The sequence below is a fragment of the Vulpes lagopus genome, chromosome 5 (assembly GCF_018345385.1).
Source record: "Vulpes lagopus strain Blue_001 chromosome 5, ASM1834538v1, whole genome shotgun sequence".
Taxonomy (NCBI): Eukaryota; Metazoa; Chordata; class Mammalia; order Carnivora; family Canidae; genus Vulpes; species Vulpes lagopus.
Window position 1 is genome coordinate 74,609,457 of NC_054828.1, and position 21,913 is coordinate 74,631,369.

Sequence of the window (21,913 nt, forward strand, 5' to 3'; positions counted from 1 at the left end):
CTGTCACCAAAGAGATTAAGGAGCTCCCCCACTCTTAAGAGTCCCCAAAGTGAAACCATAGGTAGGGTTAGAAAGTTTAATTTCCAGATATACTGAGCAAAAAAATATAACCCTAACAGCAGCAACTCTTTTTCCTAAGGGGAGGTCCTGCTCTATATCTAGGGAAAGAGACACAAGGATAGGGGGATGGAGGGCTTTGGGGTACATCTCCAACTTCCCCTACAACTAAACATAATTTGCCATCTGCATTGTCCTGATCTACATGTTTGAGAGGCCAAAGAAGGCTATGCTGTTACTCCATGAACAAGAGCCTGTTCACGCCTTTCTGTAGGGGCTGTCTACAGAAAAGAGGGGTGACTACTCACTACTCCTACAGTATTTTCTGGCCAGTCCCTGCACCTCATTCGAGAAGCTCCCTGATATCCATGAGGGGAGAGCATCCATAATGTTGGCACAGGAGTCTATGCCTCTGTGGTTCGTGCTGAGGTGAAGACCACGGTTTTCCGGTTTCCTAGCCTCTTCTTCCTAGAAGGGGGAATGGTTCATGAAAATGACTAGTATTAAAGGTGGAATAGAGTGCTTCCTAGTAGGAAAAAAAAGGACCAAAGAAATGAAAAGTAGGACCTCACCGAATCTTCCTGGCGATGAAATAAACAGCCAACAGAAGGCAGAGAAAGCCAACCAAGATTCCCACTCCCAGACTCAGCATTTCGCCTGGGAGAGAGAAACAGAAGGTGTCATCCTGGGACTAACAGATAATGAGACTTTCCCTCACGTGAAGCCCCTGGCCCCTCCTACCTGGCTGTCTTACCTGTAGTATACAAGGATCCCACTGTAAGGGAAGAAGACACTGGTCAGTGGGCCTTGCGTTCCCCATCACAGCTGGAAGCAGCACACTCTCCCTCTGTGCTGGGGAAGATCATCTGGCACTCAGGGGTGGAGGGATTCCTCCTGGTCCAAGCAAGTCCCCTTCCCCTTCTAGCCTTCTTTTTTCTCCTCCCAGGGTCTCCCATTTTCCTGTCCTGCCATTGAGTCCCCCAACTCCTGTCTCCTTTCCCAAGCCCTGTGCAGTCACCTTGGATGAAAGAAGCAAAGACTGTTCGCTGATTGAGAGGCTGGGGGGCTCGGTAGTTCTGTACCAGTAGCTTAGAGGGCTCTTCTTCCGTGGAAAACAGCGTTTCCTGAAGCTCTTCCAGCTGAGGAGTAGAAGAGTGGGATTAGGGAGAAATGTCACTCACTTTGTGGAATGGGAATGGGTCTGAGGCTCTAACCATGACCCTGCTGCCTCACCTCTCCACCGCTCACCTGTCCCATGGAAATCTGAGCCCTTCGATTGAAGACTGTCCAGAGCACACTCTGGTAGCAGGGGGGTGTGGTGAGCGAGCCATTGTAGCGGAAGAACTGGTTCAGCTGTGGGGGGAGCAGCTCTCCCACATTGAAGGGAGGCACTGAAGTCTTCTGATCTGGGGGAGAAGAGACTGGGACTCTTCTCCCCCTCATTGTACCCCAGCTTACCCAGATAGGGCTCCCAGAAGCCAAACTTCTGGCCCCTAACTTACTGTCATCCCTGGCCTCATAGGCCTTTGTGAGGAAATGCCCCCTGAAGTCTAATCTCAGGCTCACCTTTATGCCTGATTTCATGCAGGTGACTCAGAATATGTTCATAAACTGGATTCTTAGCCTCACCCACCTGGAAAGGGAGAGAGTATGGAATGAGTCCACGTTTGGAGTAAGGTGTTCACATAGAGAAAAAATGATCAGAGTGGGCTGCTACCCAGCTAAGGGTGAGTGAGCAGCAAGAGACATGGACAGAATTGGATTGAGGGGTGGGGACAGTGTAGAGAGGCTGGGAGGGATTGGGGACCACTGACCTCAATGAGGATGCCCAAGACAGCCAGGCCCTGCGGCTCTGGAGCAGCCTCGCTCAAGCTGTCATAGGAGTCAGAATCATAATGTACAATGTGGAGCTAAGGGAGGGGAGAGGAATGAAATCATTCAATGTTCCTCCACCACCCCTTTCCAAAGGCTTTGACCCCAGCCGCCACCACACACCACCACCACAACCACCACAATATCCAGCATGCCCTAAACCTGTCCCACAAAAGTTGGCCTTATCCTCCAAGGATGACTTTTCCCAGTTTCCAGAGCCTTCCTTTCCCTGGCACCAACCATGTCCTAGGGCAAGCTTTGCTCCCTGGTACCTCGGCCGCTGTGGCTTCACCGTTGATCTGGTGCTCTGATCCCCCCAGGGATCCTGTCTCACCCCAGTGTAGGTGAAGCTGGGCAGCTACATATTTTCGGGGAAGTCCCTCCAGATACATGGTAGGGGGCAGAGAGAGTTGTACTGTAAGGAAAAGAGAGCAAGCTCAAGTTGGTGGGGGAGTGTGGTCACATTCTCACTCCTCCATAGCCACTGCTCCTTGGGAGACTTGGCCAGCCTTTTCTGCCTCCCTCCGCTAGCAGCACCCAGTCCTTCTCACCACTGCTTTTCTAGCATCTCTTCCCCCTTTTCAATGAGGATCAAGTTGACGTTATGATGCTAAATCCACAGATTGTAGACATTCACTCCCCGCCTTTGGCTATAAGGAGCTTCATCCCCATTCTCGCATCTCCAAATTTCTAGATAAAGCCATCTGAGAATTTAGAAGTTAGGCAAATGCTTCTTTCCTCAGACTCCTTAGATTGGAACTGGAGTTTATGCCTCCTTGGAGCCTGGGCTTTTTACCTGTATGGCCATTATTGTGCAGGTCCAAAGGCTCAGTGCTAGGCTGGTCGTATCCCTGGAGCTGCAGAGCAGGCAACTCGGGGTCAAAGGTCACACTGTCTGTCTGGATATCGATGGGGGATTGGGCATTGCTGCCACACTCCGGGTGAGAGGCTGGCCAGTGGTCTTGACCGTGTGGGCCTAGTGGGGATTACCATGGACATCTGTCCTGCCCTTCAAGCATCCTGCATCCTGCAGGATGTCCCCCACTCCCGACCCAGGCAAAGACCCCAGTGGTGCAGGGCTTGGTGAGGCAGGGGTCCCTTCTGGACTGGCTGCTGCAGCACCCTTCACCTTCCCTGAGGCACTGATGAATCCCAGCTCTGCTATCCTGATAGCAGGAGAGTGGTGGCTTTTACTTTTCTGTAGTTTGGGGATAGAAAACTGAAGAAGGAAAAGGGAATGGATAGAAGACCTGCATGCTGGAGAGGTGAGTCTAGAATAGAAGTAGGGAAGCTGGAGAAGCAAAAATGATCCTTGAAAGAGGAAGTCTCCTTGGGGGCGCCCCTATTAAGTGGCCTCAGGATTCCATTCCCTTACTGACTTTCCACCACTCATTTCTTGAGATCACTCGATCACTTGGGGACCTTGCCCTGACTCTGGAATTCGCATATGAGTCAGAAGTTCAAAGGAATGGAGTCCACCTCCGCCAGGATCATAAAGTATCCTCCAGGCTCTTCCTCACCCCCCCCCCCCCACCTCAGGCTCTGTCCCAATTCCAGGTGCAGGTGGGATCTCTGAGTCAGAGATAAGCCACAAGTGATGGGCGCTGAGCTCAGTGCTTCTTTCCCCACCTGGTTTCCTCCCCACTCCAGCTGCCTCCTTCCCACACAGGCTGACGGAGGACACCCCTGGCTTTCTGGGCCCCATCGGCACGTGCGGGGCTGGGCGGTCAGAGCTGGGGCTGGGAGTCCTCCAGGTAAACTGGGGGCCCAGAGCGGGGAGGAGCCGGGGCGGAGGCTGAGGGGAACTCCCCGGCGCTCGGCAGGTGGAGAGGCCCGGGTGGGAGAGGGGCCGCGGGGGCCCTTGGGGCGGTGCGCTCACCCGCGTACGTCCAGTGCTGCTGACCTGCGGGGGAGAAAGCGCGGCTGCAGCCAGGGGCGGGGGCAGCGGCCTCCCGCCCTCCGCCGCCCCCCTTCCCCTAGCGCTTCCCGGAGGAAGCCCTGAAACCCGACACCTCGGGGGAAAGGTCGCGGGGAGCCCTATTTAAAAATCTGCCGCGGGGTTGTGCGGTACGTGCCGAGCCGAGGGGGAGGAGACCAGCGCTGAGAGAGCCGGGGACTAAAATTAACCTGCACCCGCTGGAGCCGCGCGCCCCGCCGAGCCAATCAGACCCCTAGATGAGGCTGAGGGCGGGGTGTGTGAGGAGGGGGACGGAGCGGGGGCGGGGGGAGCCTGTGTGTGTGGGGGGGTGCTCCCCGGGGGACCGGCCGTTATTCGTTTGCTCTGAAGCGTCGGGCGAGGTGGGGCCCCCGGCCGTGAATTCGCAGTGAGGTCTCTCCTCTGGTCCTAGGAGCTCTGGGGGAACTTTCCCCATTGCCAGGAGCCTCCGCTCCCTGGACCCCTAGATGCCCTGGGAAGGTGGGAGCCCGGGCAGGGTCCCCGCCACGCTGTGGCTGGTGGGTGGGCATAGGCAACCAGGCTGAAAGTGAGGCATTGTGTGTGGAAAGGAGAGCTGCCAGCTGGGTCACATGCCGGGCTCTCGTGCAGTCCTATCTCAGGCCGTAGGGTCCATTCTTACCCAGGACCAAATGGCTTCAACGAGAGAAGGAAAGCTTTCCTGCAGGTTTTCTCTGTTATTATTTCTCTATTATTCCAATTCTAATTCAAATTCTGGGGGAAAATTCTAAATTCCTTCCTCTCTCTCTCTCTCATTCCCTCAAATTCCTCAGACTTCTGAGATATCCTTGATCTTATCCTTGGGCTCTTGTCCTGGCCCATCCCTTGGTTCAGACACCTCTGAGTAGCAGCCCAGGGGGGAGGGCTGGAGGCAGCCTCTCACTCACCAGCGCCCAGGGACACTCACACAACTTGAAACCTACTCTCCTCAGGGAGTTAGGTCCGGGCTGACAGCCCTGCCTTCCCCTCCCGCCAGATCCTCAACATGCTAGTTCTTTAGCTCTTCCCCTTTTTTTCCCCCTGTGTTTTTTTTTGTTTTGTTTTTTTTGGTCCCCCCTTTTCCCTCAGAGGCTATTTCCAACTCTCCATTTGGCTGGTCCCCTCACCCTGTCACCCTCCCTGCATTCCCCTTCTGCTCTCTGGGCCCTCCTCCTCCCCCTGCTCTTCCAAAGGGATTTTAATTAGACACCTACTGTGTACCCGATACTGTGCTAGACAAAGGAAACTAAAAAATGAGGGGTAGAGGTCCTGGGGACTCTTTGGAGCACTGGAGCCTAGTCTCCCAAGTACTCCTCACCTAGGAGCTTCTGAAAGTCCTTTGTAAGCTGTAAAGGGCCCAGTGGTGTTGACTATTATTGCTACTGCTTTCAGGGAGAAGCTGGAAATCCGTGGCCCCATATAGAATCAAGAGAGAATATCAGCTGGAGGTTCATAGTTGGGGATCCAGGTTTGACTCAGTTAGAAGGTGTAAGGGTATGCCCCCACCCCCATCAGTCCTCTATCTTTTCATGCCCTGCTTCCTTGGCTCCCTAATTAAGGGAGTTTGGAAAATAAGAAGTCTGGGAGGGTCGCCTGGGACCAGGGCAGTGAGGGAAAGAGTGGGGAGAGAATCTCGAGACTGCCAGGAGATTCCCTGCAGTGTGTACAGTGTGCATACACATTCTGCTCCCCAGCCCTCCCCCATCCCCACAAACAGTAAGGCTGGACAGGCAAAGGGGGAGGAAGGAAAGTGCTCCTCTCCCCATTCCTGTCGCTTCCCCCACATTCCTGAGTCCATTATTCAAGCTCCTTTTATACTCCTCCCCCCCTCCTCCACTCCATTAAGTAAACCTGAAGTTTGGCACCGACAGACACACAGACATCCAGATGTACCTACCCCCTTCTGCAGCCAGGATCCAAATCACCTCCAGCAGGAGACTGAAGAACAGCATGGTATCCCCGGAAGAAGCAGGTACTGGGAGTTTGGGGACTAGAGGGACTAGGTTTGGCAGAGAAAGAGTGAGGGGTGGGGGGGATGAGGGAGAGAGGGGAGAGAGGAGGGAGGGAGGGAAGAGAGAGAGAGAGGAGTTTCTTGGAGCTGAGCTGATTGTATTTATCTCTTTTTCTCTTGCTGTCTTGTGGGCTTCCAGGGTATTTGGTTTTCAGTAGGGTACTGTAGGGTTTTGGATCCCTAGGACAAATCTTTCGCTGCCTCTTTTTAAAAATCTACCTCTACTGTCTTCAGTCCACTTGCTGGCCAGCGACTTCACAATTGCCTCCTGCTTTTAAGGTGGCTCCGGTCGGGTGTACAGGGTGGGGGTGGGGGGGCTGCCTGGGTTGCTGGAGAACAGCTCCTTAAATAGCCGATTGGGCATGCGGACCTGGAGTGTGCAGCTTCATGGGAGCCCTGGCCCTGGCTCAGGAGCCCAACTGGGGTGAGCTCTTCCTTTCTCTGTTCTTCTCATGGGCACTGTCCAGGTAGGTGTCCCCTGGGGCAGCCGGTGCACGGGAGGAGGGCTTTGGGGTCCAGTCCAGCCCCCTCAGGGGGGACACTGTGTTCTCATTCCCCTTGTGGCTTCTCTAAGGGGCAGCTCTCCTGGGTGGTATGGGGCAGAGTGGGGGGAAAATCTATTTCCTGTCCCCTGCAGAATTTGAGCTGCCCTGGAATAGGAAGAGTCCAAAGTTTGGAGATAGACAACCTGGAGGAGCTGGGGACTCGGGGTGCAGGTGGAGGGTAGGAAGTCAAGGGCTAAAAGCTAGCTCATGAGGACTCCTGGGTGGCTCAGCGGGGGGGCATCTGCCTTTGGTTAAGGGCATGATTCCAGGGTCCAGGGATCGAGTCCCACATCAGGCTTCCTGCATGGAGCTTGCTTCTCCCTCTGCCTCTCTCTCTCTCTCTGTGTCTCTCATGAGTGGATAAATAGAGTCTTAAAAAGAAAATAAAATAAAAGCTAGCTTATGGAAAATAAAGAAGAGAACTGAGGCATGAGACCTTGCTTGGAGCGATCTCTTCCTGCGCCTGTCACCACCCGCTTCCCACGGTGAGGTCTGGGTCCACGTGCCTGTGTGGCCTGGGGGCGGGGGGAGGTGGTTTTGTTTGCTGTATAATGCCCATTTGTGTGTCCAGTGGGGGAGGGGCTGCTGCAGCAACATGGAGAGACAGCGGCTCCAACTTCCAGGCCCAGCTACCTCCTTCCCCAGGGAGCCCAGATCTAGGGCGGTTTTTGTCATTGAAGAGGACACTGACTCCTGGCAGGGAGGCCAGGGGAGGAGGAGAGATCGGAAGACCTCAGGAACATCATTACCACAGTAAAAAAAAAAAAAAAAAGACAGACTCTAGAGAAAGGGTGGGGAGAGAGCAGAGAGAGAGACCATGTGATCTAGTTGGAAGTGGAGCCCAGGGTCTTCCTTCTTGCCCAACAAAGGGCTGAGGCAGGACAAGTAGGACTGATAAAATCTGCCACCAGGGAATTGGATGAGTAGAACACAGAGCCTGCTGAGTCTCAGGAATGTGGGCTGGTGCCTGTTTCCCCACGGGACTGGAAATCCCGATTGGAATGTACTTCTTAAATCCCTCATTAGAGAATGTGAAACACACAGATAATTTCAAGCCAGCCGCTGAGACCTCTTTCTCCTCTGTGCCCTTCACCAGAGTCAACAGCCTTGAGGATGCACCCATTTGAACTCACTCTGCGCTTGTCCCTCCTGCCAAGGAGCAAGAAGAAACCAAAACAAAGGGAGCAGAGACTAAATGAGGGAGCAAGATAAATGCCAAATGAACAGAATAATGCATGTGCTGGATCATCCGGGCCTCCTGAGGCAGGAACTGCCTTGTCTTTCTGTGCCCTGTGATTGATCTGCAAAGCAAAACCATTTGCCAGATGTCATTTCCTTCTTCATTTCCTCATCACCTGTCAGAATTATTTTTCCCTTACAGATACATTTTATGTTTTGAGGTTCCCCCAAAGCCCCATCTCATCCAAGAAGAATAAAAGGTATAAAGTGTAAACTAGACATCCCGGGAATCAGGATAGTTAACACAGAGAAACAGAGAAAAGAAGAAAAGCAGAGACATCTACTGCACAGGGTGGTGGTAGAGGGGGAGAATAGGCCTGGACAGAATGACCTCTGCCGGGTCAGAGTTCCCTGTCAGTGGCCCCTGGAATTCAGCTTCCCCAGGCAGGTAGTGTCTTGCCAGGCGCCACCTCCTGGTTGTCTCGTGAATTTTTAAAAAATTTTAAAATCTTGTTTTAAAACGTGTGACTGCTTAGGGGAAGTGTTTCACTGCTGATGGGATTTGGGATTTTTGCCTACAGAAATAAACATTGTTTCACAAAAATGTCTTAGCCCCAAATCAGCACCTTCCCACTTCTGAGTGAGCAGCCTCTCCAGGCCCTCATCCTTCCCAAGTGGACAAAGGCCTTGGTTTCTGGGAAGGAGGGAGAAAGGAGGCAAGCACCATCCTCCAGGCACTTGCCTTTATTTTGATCTTTTGTTCTACCATGGATATTTCTGTTGTCCCCGAGGTAATTTGGAGTAGGTGTCAGGAGGGTCCTTACATATTAAAACAAAATAAAATGCCACCCCACTACCACTCCCTTCAACTTAGTAGCCTTCAAACTCTGGCACCTTTGTTTTAATTCCTACTTCTGTCTCCGGGACATTCCTTAACCTGGGCTTGGCTAAACCCAAGGCATTGCACTGCCCTCTGGCGCCATCTCCTGTCCTTTCAAATGCAGTGAAATGTGAACAGGTCAGAGAATCAGGTATCCAAGTGTGGTGGCTTTCTGGTTTGTTTTTTTCTTAAAGGGTTATTATTATTATTATTATTATTATTATTTTAAAATATTTTATTTATTTATTCATTCATGAGAGACACACAGAGAGAGGCAGAGACACAGGCAGAGGGAGAAGCAGGCTCCTCTCAGGGAGCCCAAAGTGGGACTCAGTCCCAGGACCAGGATCACACCCTGAGCAGAAGGCAGACGCCCAACCATTGAGCCACCCAGACTTCCCTATTATTATATTTTTACTTAAGTAATCTCTGCATCCCACATGTGGCTCAGTCTTACAAGCCTAAGATCAAGAGACATGCTCTTCCAACTGAGCCAGCCAGGCATCCCATTAAGAGATCTTTCTAAAAAGGATATTTAAGCTCAATAAAAGCCTTAAATAGTCTAAAACACAGGAGTTCTCTAGGTGCTCTGAGTTTGTGTGGTGGGGTATATGAGAGTTCAACGTGGGAGGGAGGCAGATCACAAAAGAAGAATGACCAACATAGGAACTTACTCAAACAATACGGGTGGTTACTACATTACTGAGAAAAGAGAATCAATGCAGAATTGATTAGATGGAATTCAATTTCCTTAAAGAGCAAGCAACTTTGTGCCATGAAATAATGTAGACTCAGAGATATTCTAATTTGGTAGATAATCGTATTTATTATCACATACTTGTCTCCTAACACATTAGTACTGAAGCCTCTTAAGAAACACAAGAGTTTTCAAGAATTAAAATCGAAGTAAAAAAAAAAGAATTAAAGTCCAAATAATCTGAGGGGGGTTGGTCAGAGCTCTGGATCATTTTCCCAGTTTTCCAGTTCATATTGCACAACAAATGCAATGTGAGACTATTGTAGACAAAAGGGAAGTTTGGGGTCTGAAATCTTACAACTCTAATTAAAAAGGAGTAATTTTGAGGGGCCTGGGTGGCTCAGTTGGTTGAGCATCTATCTTCCCTCAGGGTCCTGGGTTAGGGCTCCCTGCCCAGAAAGGAGTCTGTTTATCCCTCTGCCCCTATCCACCCCTGCTTGTGTGTTCTTTCTCTCTCTCATAAATACATAAAATCTTTTTCTTTTTTTTTTAAAGAAGTAATTTTGTGTCCGGCATTGATTCCATGCCCAGATCACTACCTGGTATATACATATTTGCTGACTGACTGAATGAATCTAGTCATTGGAACATTTATTTGTTTTCTTTCTGTCTTTGGTATTTTACAGAATTTTAGACCAGAAGGGTTCTCAGGTATCATTCCAACTCCTTTGTTATACCCTGTGAAGACAGAGTTCTGAGGGGGTTAGGGATTTTCTCCTGATTAGACACATTGCAGCTAAGCTGACAAACCAGACCAAGGGCACAGACACCATTGGACTTACTGCTACATCACCGGTTCTTAAACATCAGTGTGCATCAGAATCACCCGGAAAGCTTATAAAATTGCAGATTTCTGGGCCTCCTCCCCACCAGGGTTTCTGACTCTAGGTCTGGGGTATGTCTGGAGAATTGCATGTATAGCAGGTCCTCAGGTGATGCTGATGGCCTGAGGGACCACACCTGAGAATCAATGTCCTACACCACCTGGAGCTGGGGAGGTAGTAGGGAGTTTGCCATTCTTTGTAGAGCTTACAGCCATTTGGAATTGTTATTTGCAGTCATCTTTATAGAGATGAGTCACACAATACCTTCACTAGTTCTAGATGTTAGGCATCATGCCACGCTAGAAATAAAAAATTAACAAGAGGCAATTTCTGCCCTCAAGAACTTCACAATCTCTTAAGGGCTACAGATATTCTACCCAATTACTAGACTACAGCAGTGAGGAGTTTTTGTTTTGTTGTGTGTGTGTGTGTGTGTTTTTTTTTTTAAGGATCTTACTTCATTCATAAGAGACACAGAAGCAAAGACACAGGCAGAGGGAGAAACAGGCTTCCTGTGGGAAGCCTGATGTGAGACTCCATCCCAGGATCCCAGGATCATGCCCTGAGCCAAAGGCAGATGCTCAAACCACTGAGCCACCAGGTGCCCCATCAGTGAGGAGTTCTAAATAGTGGTGGAGCAAAATATTATGGGAACCGAGAGAGATCGGCAACTAGCAGTGAGATTTTCTTTACTTGATATCAACAGTCTTTCCACAGAATGGGAGCATAACTAGGTCCTAGAGTTATATATAACAACATGAAAATTCCACTCCAAGACAGGCAGATTCATGCTTCACTGTCTTGGAGACACTGTCAAAGCAGGATTCTCCTTAATGTATCTTATAAATTGCTTCCTCTACAAGAAAGGAGGAAAAAGAATAGCATGGTGCCCTGGAATTGTAGTTCTTTGTTCCATCTGCTCTGGTGGCTGCCTCATTCTGCCTGTCTTCTTCCTTTTCTCCTTATTTTCTACCATTCATCTAACTCAAATGAAGGTCGTATACCAACCCAAGCAAAAGACATTGACATTTCTACCATTTCCCTTCCTTGATGAGATAAAGACATTTTTCCTTTGTTTATAAAGGAACGGTTATGTTTAAATCCCTATAGGAATAAGAATCAGAGGAATCTGATTAGAATCAGAGAGTTATATGACATAATCTTGTTACACTGGGTACCTTATTACTGGCTTATATCATCCCCCAAATAAGAAGTCTGTTCTCAGATTGGATTGTGACAAATGATTTGGAGTTCTTTGAAACTTTATAAGAGAAAGAATTTGCGGGCAGCCCTGGTGGCTCAGCGGTGTAAGCACCTCCTTCCCCCTAGGGCCTAATCCTGGAGACCTGGGATTGAGTCCCATGTCGGGCTCCCTGCATGGAGCCTGCTTCTGCCTCTGTCTGTGTCTCTATCTCTGTCTGTCATGAATAAATAAATAAAATCTTAAAAAGAGAGAGAGAAAGAATTTGCTGTGTTTTCATGGACATCTTATCTCAAAATAGCTATGCATTTTTAAAATTTTTATTTTTAAAAATATTTTATTTATCTATTCTTGAGAGACAGAGGGAGAAGGAGAGAGGTAGAGACACAGGCAGAGGGAGAAGCAGGCTTCATGCAGGGAGACCGACTGGGACTCGATCCCAGGACTCCAGGATCACGCCCTGCGCCGAAGGCAGGATCTAAACTGCTGAGCCACCCAGGCTGCCCTAAGCATTTTTTTTTTTTCAAAGGACATGATTCTTGGGGCACCTGGGTGGTTCAGTTGGTTAAGTGTCTGCCTTCAGTGCAGGCCACGATCCCAGGGTCCTGGGATGGAGCCCCACATTGGGCTCCCTGCCCAACAGAGAGTCTGCTTCTCCCTCTGCCCTTCCCCTGCTTATGCTTGCTGTCTCAAATAAATAAATAAAATATTATTTTAAAAAAGGATATGAATCTTAAAAGGTAAAATGACTTGGCTGAAGTCATATAGAAATATTACTGGGACAAAGAATCAGGTTCTGACTGATCCCTCACCCAAACCATGTTAAAATACTTTAAAAAAATATTTAAGGAAAATAGAGGATTTTAAATTTATTATTATTTATTATTATTATTATTTATTTTCCTTTAGTAGAGAATGTTTCTGTTTCTGGCTGCTGCTGCTGCCTCAATTAATTCCCTGTAGTAGTTGATGAGACATTGCTCAGAGGAGGAACTCCAAAAGCCAAAAATATATATTTTTTAAAGCTTCAAGTCATTTCTTTCTTTCTTTTTTTAAGATTTTATTTATTTATTTATGATAGACATAGAAAGAGGCAGAGACACAGGAGGAGTGAGAAGCAGGCTCCATGCCGGGAGCCCGACGCAGGACTCGATCCCGGGACTCCAGGATCGCGCCCTGGGCCAAAGGCAGGCGCCAAACCGCTGAGTCACCCAGGGATCTCCTCAAGTCATTTCTTTTTTTTTTTTTTTTTTTTTTTCCTCAAGTCATTTCTAAAGCAACATCTGCAAAAGTGAAATGTAGCTATTAGTGAGCTCTTAGATTCTGCAGTCTATTGTTCTATCCAATATACTTATTAGTTCAGGTATTACATATATTTTAATTAATTAGCACTCTCACAGGTTGGTTATACATCCATTTACATTGGGAAAAATTGATATCTTTGCTGCTTTTTAAAAAAATTAAAAGGAGGGGCATCTGGGTGGCTCAGCCCATTAAGCCTCCAACTCTCAGTTTCAGGTCAGGTCTTGATCTGAGAGTCGTGAGTTTAAGCCCTGCTTTGGACTCCATGTTGGGAATGAAGCCTACTTAAAAAAAATAATAAAAATAAAGGAAATGGTTACTTGGAGTTGGCTCTAGAATGGTAGAAAACATCAGATCTTAGCAATGGCTTGTCACTTTTCCACTTAATTTTCCTTATTATTTTATTTTTTTAAATTATACAAGTAATACCTGAGGATTTAGGGAAAATAGAAAATTCAAGAAAGAAAAAAATTACCATGATTTACAATTCCTTCAATAAGAGATAACTGTTAACATTCTGGTATCTTACAAATGTTTTTTTTTTATTTTATTACAAATGTTTTTTAATGAAGTTATATCTAAGTGCATACTTTTTATGTGTACATATATTGTACTTTTTAAAAAACTGGAACCAGGGCAGCCTGGGTGGCTCGGTGGTTTAGCGCCGCCTTCAGCCCAGGACCTGATCCTGGAGACCCGGGATCAAGTCCCATGTCAGGCTTCCTGCATAGTGCCTGCATTTCCCTCTGCCTGTGTCTCTGCCTCTGTGTGTGTGTGTCTTATGAATGGATAAATAAAATCTTAAAAAAAAAAAAAGTGGAACCGTACTCTACACGTAATTGTTCTGTAACCTTTTTTTCTAACGTTATTTTGTGAACATTCTTTTATGTCAATAAATATGTACCCCTGTTTTTCTTTCTTTTGCTTTAATGGATGGCTTGTTCCTTTAATTACAAAAGGAATGAGACCTACATTTTAAATTATTGAACACATATATAAAACCCAGTATATATTCGTATTCACTAGAGCTACAAAGTATTATCGCTATCAGAAAATTATTTTTTTTAAGATTTTATTTATTTATTCATGGCAGATACAGAGAAAGAGAGAGGCACAGACACAGGCAGAGGGAGAAGCAGGCTCCACACAGGGAGCCCGATATGGGACTCGATCCCAGGACTCCAGGATCACACCCCAGGCCGAAGGCAGCACTAAACCGCTGGGTCACTGGGGCTTCCCAGAAAATTCTTTAATTATAATTCATATTCACTTCTTCCTCTACTAATCTATTTATCAATATTTTAACTAAGCAGAACAGCAATCTCACGTTTGTTTCTGGAGTTACTCTAAGCACCAGATATATTTGGATTTTCTGATAGTGAAATATTTATACTTCACAATGAACCCAATTATAGAAAGAAGTTTACTATGAGTCCACTCTCCCCTTCTCTGTTATCAATTTAAACTTCATAAACTTCAATTGAAATAACCTTCAATTTAAACTTCATTGAAATAACCTGATATATTTAATCACATCTCTGCCTTGGGATTGTTAGAGGTTTTTTTTTTTTTTAATGTTTTTATCTATAACATACTTTAATGAGAATGGTCTTGTTTATATATATTTACACATTGTCCAATTGTTTCCTAGAATTGCAAGAGGGTCTGTGGACTTTCTTTTAACTTTCTATTATGAAAAAGTTCAAACTCAAACCTTTTTTAAAAAAAGACTTATTTATTTCAGAGAGAGAGAGAGAGGGAGTGTATGTGAGCATGTGCACACACAGGCACATGGTCAGGGGAGGGGAAAAGGAAGAGGGAGAGAGAGTCTTTAGCTGACTCCAAGCTGAGATTGGAGCGTGATGTGAGGCTTCATCTCAGGACTCTGAGATCAGGACCTGAGCAGAAACCAAGAATGGGGTGCTTAAACAACTGTACCACCTAGGCGCCCCCAATCTTTTTTTTAAAGTCAGGTTTATAGGGGTATAACTTACAGACAGTAAAATTCATCCTTTAAAAAAAAAGATTTTATTTGAGAGAGAGAGAGTGCAAGCAGTGGGGAGAGGCAGAGCGAGAGGGAGAAGCCGACTCCCTGTTGAGCAGGGAGCCCAATATAGGGCTTGATCAGAGGACCCTGAGATGACCTGAGCTGAAGGCAAACACTAAACCAACTGAGCCACCCAGGCACCCCCAGTAAAACTCATCCTTGTTAGTGTACAGTTCTATGTGTTTTGACAAATGCCTACAGCCATGTAACCACCATCATAATCAAGATACAGACCAGTTCATCCCCCTGCCACACCATAATTCCCTTGTGCCCTTTGTAATCAGCTTCTCTTCCCACACGCATCCTTTGGTAACTACTGATCAGTTTTCTAACCCTATAATTTTGCCTTTCCCAGAATGTTTTATGTATGAAATTATACAGTATGTAGTCTTTTGAGTCTGGCTTCTTTCACTTAGCATTCATTCATGTGGTTGCATATCAGAAATTTGTTGCATTTTATTGCTGAGGTTTTCCCACTCTCTGGAAGTACCACAGTTTGTTTATCCATTTACCAGTTGAAGAACGTGTGGGTTGTTTCTAGGTTTTAGCAACCAAGAATCAAACCACCATAAACATTTGAGTACAGGTTTTTGAATGAATCTATTTTTTTAATTGTTCTTGAGTGGGAGTAGTGAACACACTGTGCTGGGCTGTATGGTAAGTGTATGTTTAACTTTATAAGAAATGGCTCAACTGTCTGTCATAGGGGTCATATTGTTTTTCTTTTTCTTTTTTTTTTAAGATTAAAAAAATGTTTTATTTATTTATTCATGAGACTCAGAAAAAGGCAGAGACATAGGCAGAGGGATAAGCAGGCTCCCTGCAGAGAACCCGATGCAGGACTCGATCCCAGGACCCCGGAATCACTCCCTGACCAAAGGCAGATGCTCAAACACTGAGCTACCCAGGCGTCCCAATGGTCATACTGTGTTTCATTCTCATCAGCAATGTGTGAGAGCTCCAGTTCCTCAAGCATTGGGATTGTTAGTTTCATATATATACACATATATGCATGTATGTGTGTGTGTATATATATATATATATATATGTATATCTCAAAACAAAACAAAACAGCCATTCGAATAGGTGTGTTATGATATTTCATTTTACTTTTGGGTGTGCACCTTTTTTTTTGCTATATTTATTGTAATATTGCCCTCCACAAAGGTCATACTCCTTCAATGGTATATACATAAGTTGTCACTCTTTTCTTCCCTCTTTGGGGGAGAGAGACAAAGGACCCTACAATTGATGTTCCACAACTAGGCAAAAATTTAGTATTTTTCTCTCCCTCATGACCTTTTAGCTATTACACAGAAATAAAATTCACTTGTATCATGGTAAAATTTTTGTACGATGAATCCCGTCTTTTCATGGATTTTCAGTATAAAGTGAGAGATACATTCTTTTTAAAAAATTTTATTTATTTATTCATAAGAGACAGAGAGAGAGAGAGAGAGAGAGAGAGGCAGAGACACAGGCAGAGGAAGAAGCAGGCTCCATGCAGGGAGCCTGACGTGGGACTCGATCCCAGGTCTCCAGGATCAGGCCCTGAGCTGAAGGGAGTGCTAAATCGCTGAGCCTGAGCCACTCAGGCTGCCTGAGATCCATTCAATTGGAGGAAATTTTGGTTTACAGATAAGGAAGTCTACATTGGTGAGTGTAGCAAGATCTTCAAAGACAACATTGAAACAACAAATGAGAAACAAAAAAGGCACAAAAACAAAACAGCAAATAAAAAAGATACATATTGAAAGTAAATCCATCATTTTGTAAGAAATAATAACAGCAAAATAATTTATACTAACCCAAAATACTACCTGTCAAAACAGCTCAAATAACCAAGCAGTGAATTAAATGGACCACATTGCACAGTCACCCAGCTTCTATCAAATTTCAATATATTTCAGTAGGATTGCATTTAACTCTTGGGTTAAAAGACTTTGTTTTTATTTTGTGGAAGCTATTGATGTGATTGAACTAAAGTTAAATGGAAACCCAAACACAGCCTTGGCAAAAATCTAAACTGTATTAAGAAATAAACAAGAGAACATACTTATTGAAACACATGGCAGAAGAATATACCAAAATCCTGTCAACAGGCATTGTGGGTTGAATGAGCTCTCTATCTTGTAGTAGGTTTGGCTTTGGCATGCTAAACTTCTCCATAACAAAATGTATGTATATTCTTGTCTTTTAGTACAGAATAAGAAAAGCATATATTGGCTTAAAGACAGCTGAAACACTCAATATATTTTCTTGTCTTTGTAGAAGGTCCACAAGTCAGTTGTTATTATTATTATTATTTTCTAGAGAGGAAAGGGGGGAGGGGCAGAGGGAGAGAATCTTTTTTTTTTAAAGATTTTATTTATTTATTTACTTATTCATGAGAGACACAGGAAGAGAAGCAAAAAAAAAAAAGGCAGAGGGAGAAGCAGGCTTCCCAAGGGGAGTCCGAAGCAGGACTCGATCCCAGGACCCTGGGATCACGACCTAAGCCAAAGGCAGACGCTCAACCACTGAGTCACCTAGGTGCCCTGGAAGAGAGAGAATCTTAAGCAGGCTCCATGCCTACTCAGAGCCCAATGGCAGGCTTGATCTCATGATCATGAGATCATGACATGAGCTGAAATCAATGTCGGACACTTAACTGACTGAGCCACCTAGCTGCCCATATCTCATATTGATTTTAAATTGAATTTTTAATCTTATCAAAGAAGTACAGGTACATAATTTAAAAAGCCAAAGAGATTGATAAAAGTCATAACACTCACTTTTTCACAATGGGTTTGGCACCAGAATGCAAGTGTCATGAAAACCACTACTAAACCTAAACCAAAATGGGAAAGGAAAGAGTCACATCAACATCATTGTCATTGGACATGTAGATTTGGGCAAGTCTACCACGACTGGTCATCTGATCTACAATTCTGGTGAGATCGACAAAAGAACTATTCAAAAATTTTGAGGAGGCTGCTGATATGGGAAAGGACTCCTTTACATATGCTTGGGTCTTGTATAAACTGAAAGCTGAATGTGAGTGTGGTATCACCATTGATACCTCCTTGTGGAAATTCGAGAACAGAAAATATTATGTGACCCTCAGTGATGCCCCAGGACAGAGATTTTATCAAAAACACCACTACAGGCACATCTTAGGCTGACTGTGCTGTCCTGATTGGTGCTGCTGGTGTTGGTGAATTTGAAGCAAGTATCTGTAAGAATGGGCAAGACCCGTGAACATGCCCTCCTGGTTCACACACTGGGTGTAAAACAACTAGTTGCTGGTGTTGAAAAAATAGATTCCACAAGCCACCCTACAGCCAGAAGAGATACAAGGAAATTGTTAAGGATGTCAGCACCTACATTAAGAAAATTGGCTGCAACCCTGACACAGTAGCATTTGTGCCAATTTCTTTTTTTTTTTTTTTAATATTTTATTTATTTATTCATGAGACAGAGAGAGAGAGAGAGAGAGAGAGAGAGGAGAAGCAGGCTCCATGCAGGAAGCCTGATGTGGGACTCCAACCCGGTTCTCCAGGATCAGGCCCTGGGCCGAAGGCGGCGCCAAACCTCGAGCCACCCGGGCTGCCCCATTTGTGCCAATTTCTGATTGGAATAGTGACAACGTGCTGGAGCCAAGTGCCAACATGCCTTGGTTCAAGGGACGGAAAGTCAACCGTAAAGATGAGAATGCTAGTGGAACACACTGCTTGAAGCTCTGGATTGCATTCTGCCACCAATTTGTCCCACTGACAAGCCCTGTATCTGCCTCTCCAGGACGTTTACAAAATTGGTGGTATTGGGGCACCTGGGTGGCTCAGTGGTTGAGTGTTTAGCTCAGGTCATGATGCTGGGGTCCTGGGATCAAGTTCTGCATCAGGCTCCCCGCAAGCCTGGTTCTCCCCCTGCCTGTGTCTCTGCCTCTTTATCTGTGTCTCTTGTGAATAAATAAAATATTTTTTTAAAAAAGAACATAACTGGGCAGCCCCGGTGGCGCAGCAGTTTAGCGCCACCTGCAGCCTGGGGTGTGATCCTGGAGACCTGGGATCAAGTCCCATGTCAGGCTCCCTGCATGGAGCCTGCTTCTCCCTCTGCCTGTGTCTCTGCCTCTCTCTCTCTGTGTCTCTATGAATGAATAAAATCTTAAAATAAAAAAGAACATAACTGTTAAAGATATGCATTGTGGCAATGTGGCTGGTGACAGCAAAAATGACCCACTAAAGGAAGCAGCTGGCTTCACAGCTCAGGTGATTATCCTGAACCATCCAGGCCAAATCAGTGCTGGATAGGCGCCTGTGCTGGATTGTCACATAGCTCACATAGCTTGCAAGTTTACTGAGCTGAAGGAGAAGATAGATCATCATTCTGGAAAAAAGCTGGAAGATGGTCCCAAGTTCTTGAAATCTGGGGATGCTGCCATTATTGATATGGTTCCTGGCAAGCCTATGTGTGTTGAGAGCTTTTCTGACTATCCTCCTCTGGGCCATTTTGCTGTTTATGACATGAGACAGATGGTTGCTGTGGGTGTCATCAAAGTAGAGGACAAGAAGGCAGCTGGAGCTGGCAAGGTCACTGAGTCTGCCCAGAAAGCCCTGAAGATTAAAAAATATCCCTAATACCTGCCACCCATTCTTTTTTTTTTTTTTAAAGATTTTATTTACTTATTCATAAGTAAAGGCAGAAACATAGGCAGAGGGAGAAGCAGGCTCCTTGCAGGGAGCCAGAAGTGGGACTTGATCCTGGGATCCCAGGATCACCCCCTAAGCTGAAAGGCAGAGGCTCAACCACTGAGCCACCCAGGCATCCTGCCACCCCATTTTTTTGTATATATTTTTATAGTTAATTTGTCAACATATAGCATAACACCCAGTGCTCATCCTGTCAAGAGCCCCCCTCAGTCCTGCCACCCAGTCACCCCAAACCCCCTCCCACCTCCCTTTCTACTACCCCTTGTTCGTTTCCCAGAGTTAGGAGTCTCTCATGTTCTGTCACCCTCACTGGTATTTTCACTCATTTTCTCTTCTTTCCCCTTTATTCCCTTTCACTATTTTTTATATTCCCCAAATGAATGAGACCATATAATGTTTGTCCTTCTCCAATTGACTTACTTCACTCAGCATAATACCCTCCAGTTCCATTCATGTCAAAGCAAATGGTGGGTATTTGTCGTTTCTGATGGCTGAGTAATATTCCACTGTATATATAGACCACATCTTCTTTTTTTTTTTTAATTTTTATTTATTTATGATAGTCACAGAGAGATAGAGAGAGGCAGAGACACAGGCAGAGGGAGAAGCAGGCTCCATGCGCAGGGAGCCCGACGTGGGACTCGATCCCTGGTCTCCAGGATCACGCCCTGGGCCAAAGGCAGGCGCCAAACCGCTGCGCCGCCCAGGGATCCCTTCTTTATCCATTCATCTTTTGATGGACACCGAGGCTCCTTCCACAGTTTGGCTATTGTGGAGATTGCTACTATAAACATGGGGAGCAGGTGTCCTGCCGTTTCACTGCATCTGTATCTTTGGGTAAATCCCCAGCAGTGCAATTGCTGGGTCATGGGGCAGTTCTATTTTTAACTCTTTGAGGAACCTCCACACAGTTTTCCAGAGTGGCTGCACCAGTTCACATTCCGACCAACAGTGCAAGAGGGTTCCCCTTTCTCCACATCCTCTCCAACATTTGTTGTTTCCTGTCTTAATTTTCACCATTCTCACTGGCGTGAGGTGGGATCTCATTGTGGTTTTGATTTGTATTTCCATGATGGCAAGTGATGCGGAGCATTTGCATTTTCTCATGTGCTTTTTGGCCATGTCTGTGTCTTCTTCTGTGAAATTTCTGTTCATGTCTTTTGCCCATTCATGATTGGATTGTTTCTTTGCTGTTGAGTTTAATAAGTTCTTTATAAATCTTGGATACTAGCCCTTTATCTGATATGTCATTTGTAAACATCTTCTCCCATTCTGTAGGTTATCTTTCAGTTTCCTTGACCATTTCTTTTGCTGTGCAGAAGCTTTTTATCTTAAGTCCCAATAATTCATTTTTGCATTAGTTTCCCTTGCCTTCATAGATGTATCTTGCAAGAAATTGCTGTGGCCAAGTTCAAAAAGGGTGTTGCCTGTGTTCTCCTCTAGGATTTTTTTTTAAAGATTTTATTTATTGGGATCCCTGGGTGGCGCAGCGGTTTGGCGCCTGCCTTTGGCCCAGGGCGCGATCCTGGAGACCCGGGATCGAGTCCCACGTCCGGCTCCTGGTGCATGGAGCCTGCTTCTCCCTCTGCCTGTGTCTCTGCCTCTCTCTCTCCCTGTGTGTGACTATCATAAATAAATAAAAATTAAAATAAAGATTTTATTTATTTATTCATAGAGACAGAGAGAGGGGCAGAGACACAGGCAGAGGGAGAAGCAGGCATCATACAGAGAGCCCGACGTGGGACTCGATCCAGGGTCTCCAGGATCACGCCCTGGGCTGCAGGCAGCACTAAACCGCTGTGCCACCAGGGCTGCCCTCTCCCCTAGGATTTTGATGGATTCTTGTCTCACATTTAGATCTCTCATCCATTTTGAGTTTATCTTTGTGTATGGTGTAAGAGAATGGTCTAGTTTCATTCTTCTGCACATGGCTATCCAATTTTCCCAGCACCATTTATTGAAGAGACTGTCCTTTTTCCAGTGGATAGTCTTTCCTGCTTTATTGAATATTAGTTGACTATAAAGTTGAGGGTCCACTTCTGGGTTCTCTATTCTGTTCCATTGATCTATGTGTCTGTTTTTGTGCCAGTACCACACTGTCTTGATGATCACAGCTTTGTAGTACAACCTGAAAGCTAGCATTGTGATGCCCCTGGCTCTGGTTTTCTTTTTCAATATTCCCCTGGCTATTTGGGGTCTTTTCTGACTTCACACAAAAGATGATTTGTTCCAACTCTCTGAAGAAAGTCCATAGTATTTTTTTTAAAGATTTTATTTATTTATTCATGAGAGACAGACAGAGAGAGAGAGAGAGAGAGAGAGAGAGAGAGAGGCAGAGACACAGGCAGAGAGAGGGAGAAGCAGGCCTCATGCAGGAAGCCCGACATGGGACTCCATCCCGGGTCTCCAGGATCACGACCTGGACTGACGGTGGCGCTAAACCACTAAGCCACCTGGGCTGCCCAGTCTATGGTATTTTGATAGGGATTGCATTAAATGTTTCAATTGCCCTGGGTAGCATGGACATTTTCACAATATTAATTCTTCCAATCCATGAGCATGGAATATTTTTCCATCTCTTTGTGTCTTCCTCAATTTCTTTCAGAAGTGTTCT

The 21,913-nt window shown here is 45.9% G+C and overlaps 2 protein-coding genes across 5 annotated transcripts in view; one reads left to right on the forward strand and one right to left on the reverse strand.

Moving 5' to 3' along the window:
* Positions 1–62: 62 nt before the first annotated feature.
* On the reverse strand, positions 63–6,218 carry CA14 (carbonic anhydrase 14). Of its 2 annotated transcripts, XM_041753985.1 has the most exons (12): positions 6,093–6,218; positions 5,760–5,861; positions 3,809–3,832; positions 2,726–2,905; positions 2,202–2,344; positions 1,872–1,967; positions 1,624–1,690; positions 1,291–1,463; positions 1,076–1,196; positions 812–832; positions 630–714; positions 63–525 (listed from the first exon to the last, which is right to left on the reverse strand). In XM_041753985.1, the coding sequence occupies exons 2-12, from the start codon at positions 5,812–5,814 to the stop codon at positions 462–464; spliced, it is 1,029 nt and encodes a 342-aa protein (XP_041609919.1). In that variant the 5' UTR covers positions 5,815–5,861; positions 6,093–6,218; the 3' UTR covers positions 63–461. The 2 variants fall into 2 exon arrangements, with proteins under 2 accessions (XP_041609919.1, XP_041609920.1); XM_041753986.1 differs by lacking the exon at positions 6,093–6,218 and having other exon boundaries at positions 1,306–1,463; positions 5,760–6,019.
* Positions 4,004–21,913, forward strand: part of ANP32E (acidic nuclear phosphoprotein 32 family member E) — a 44,016-nt gene continuing 26,106 nt past the window's right edge. The window contains exons 1-2 of one of the 3 annotated variants that reach the window (XM_041753997.1): positions 4,009–4,121; positions 5,734–5,834. Coding sequence is in view for 1 of the 3 variants with exons in the window: in XM_041753995.1 (XP_041609929.1) it covers positions 6,326–6,340 (15 nt within the window). In the remaining 2 variants the exon portion in view is untranslated. Of the gene's footprint in view, positions 5,835–6,242; positions 6,341–21,913 lie in introns of those variants that run through there. The other 2 variants (XM_041753996.1, XM_041753995.1) reach the window with 2 other exon arrangements.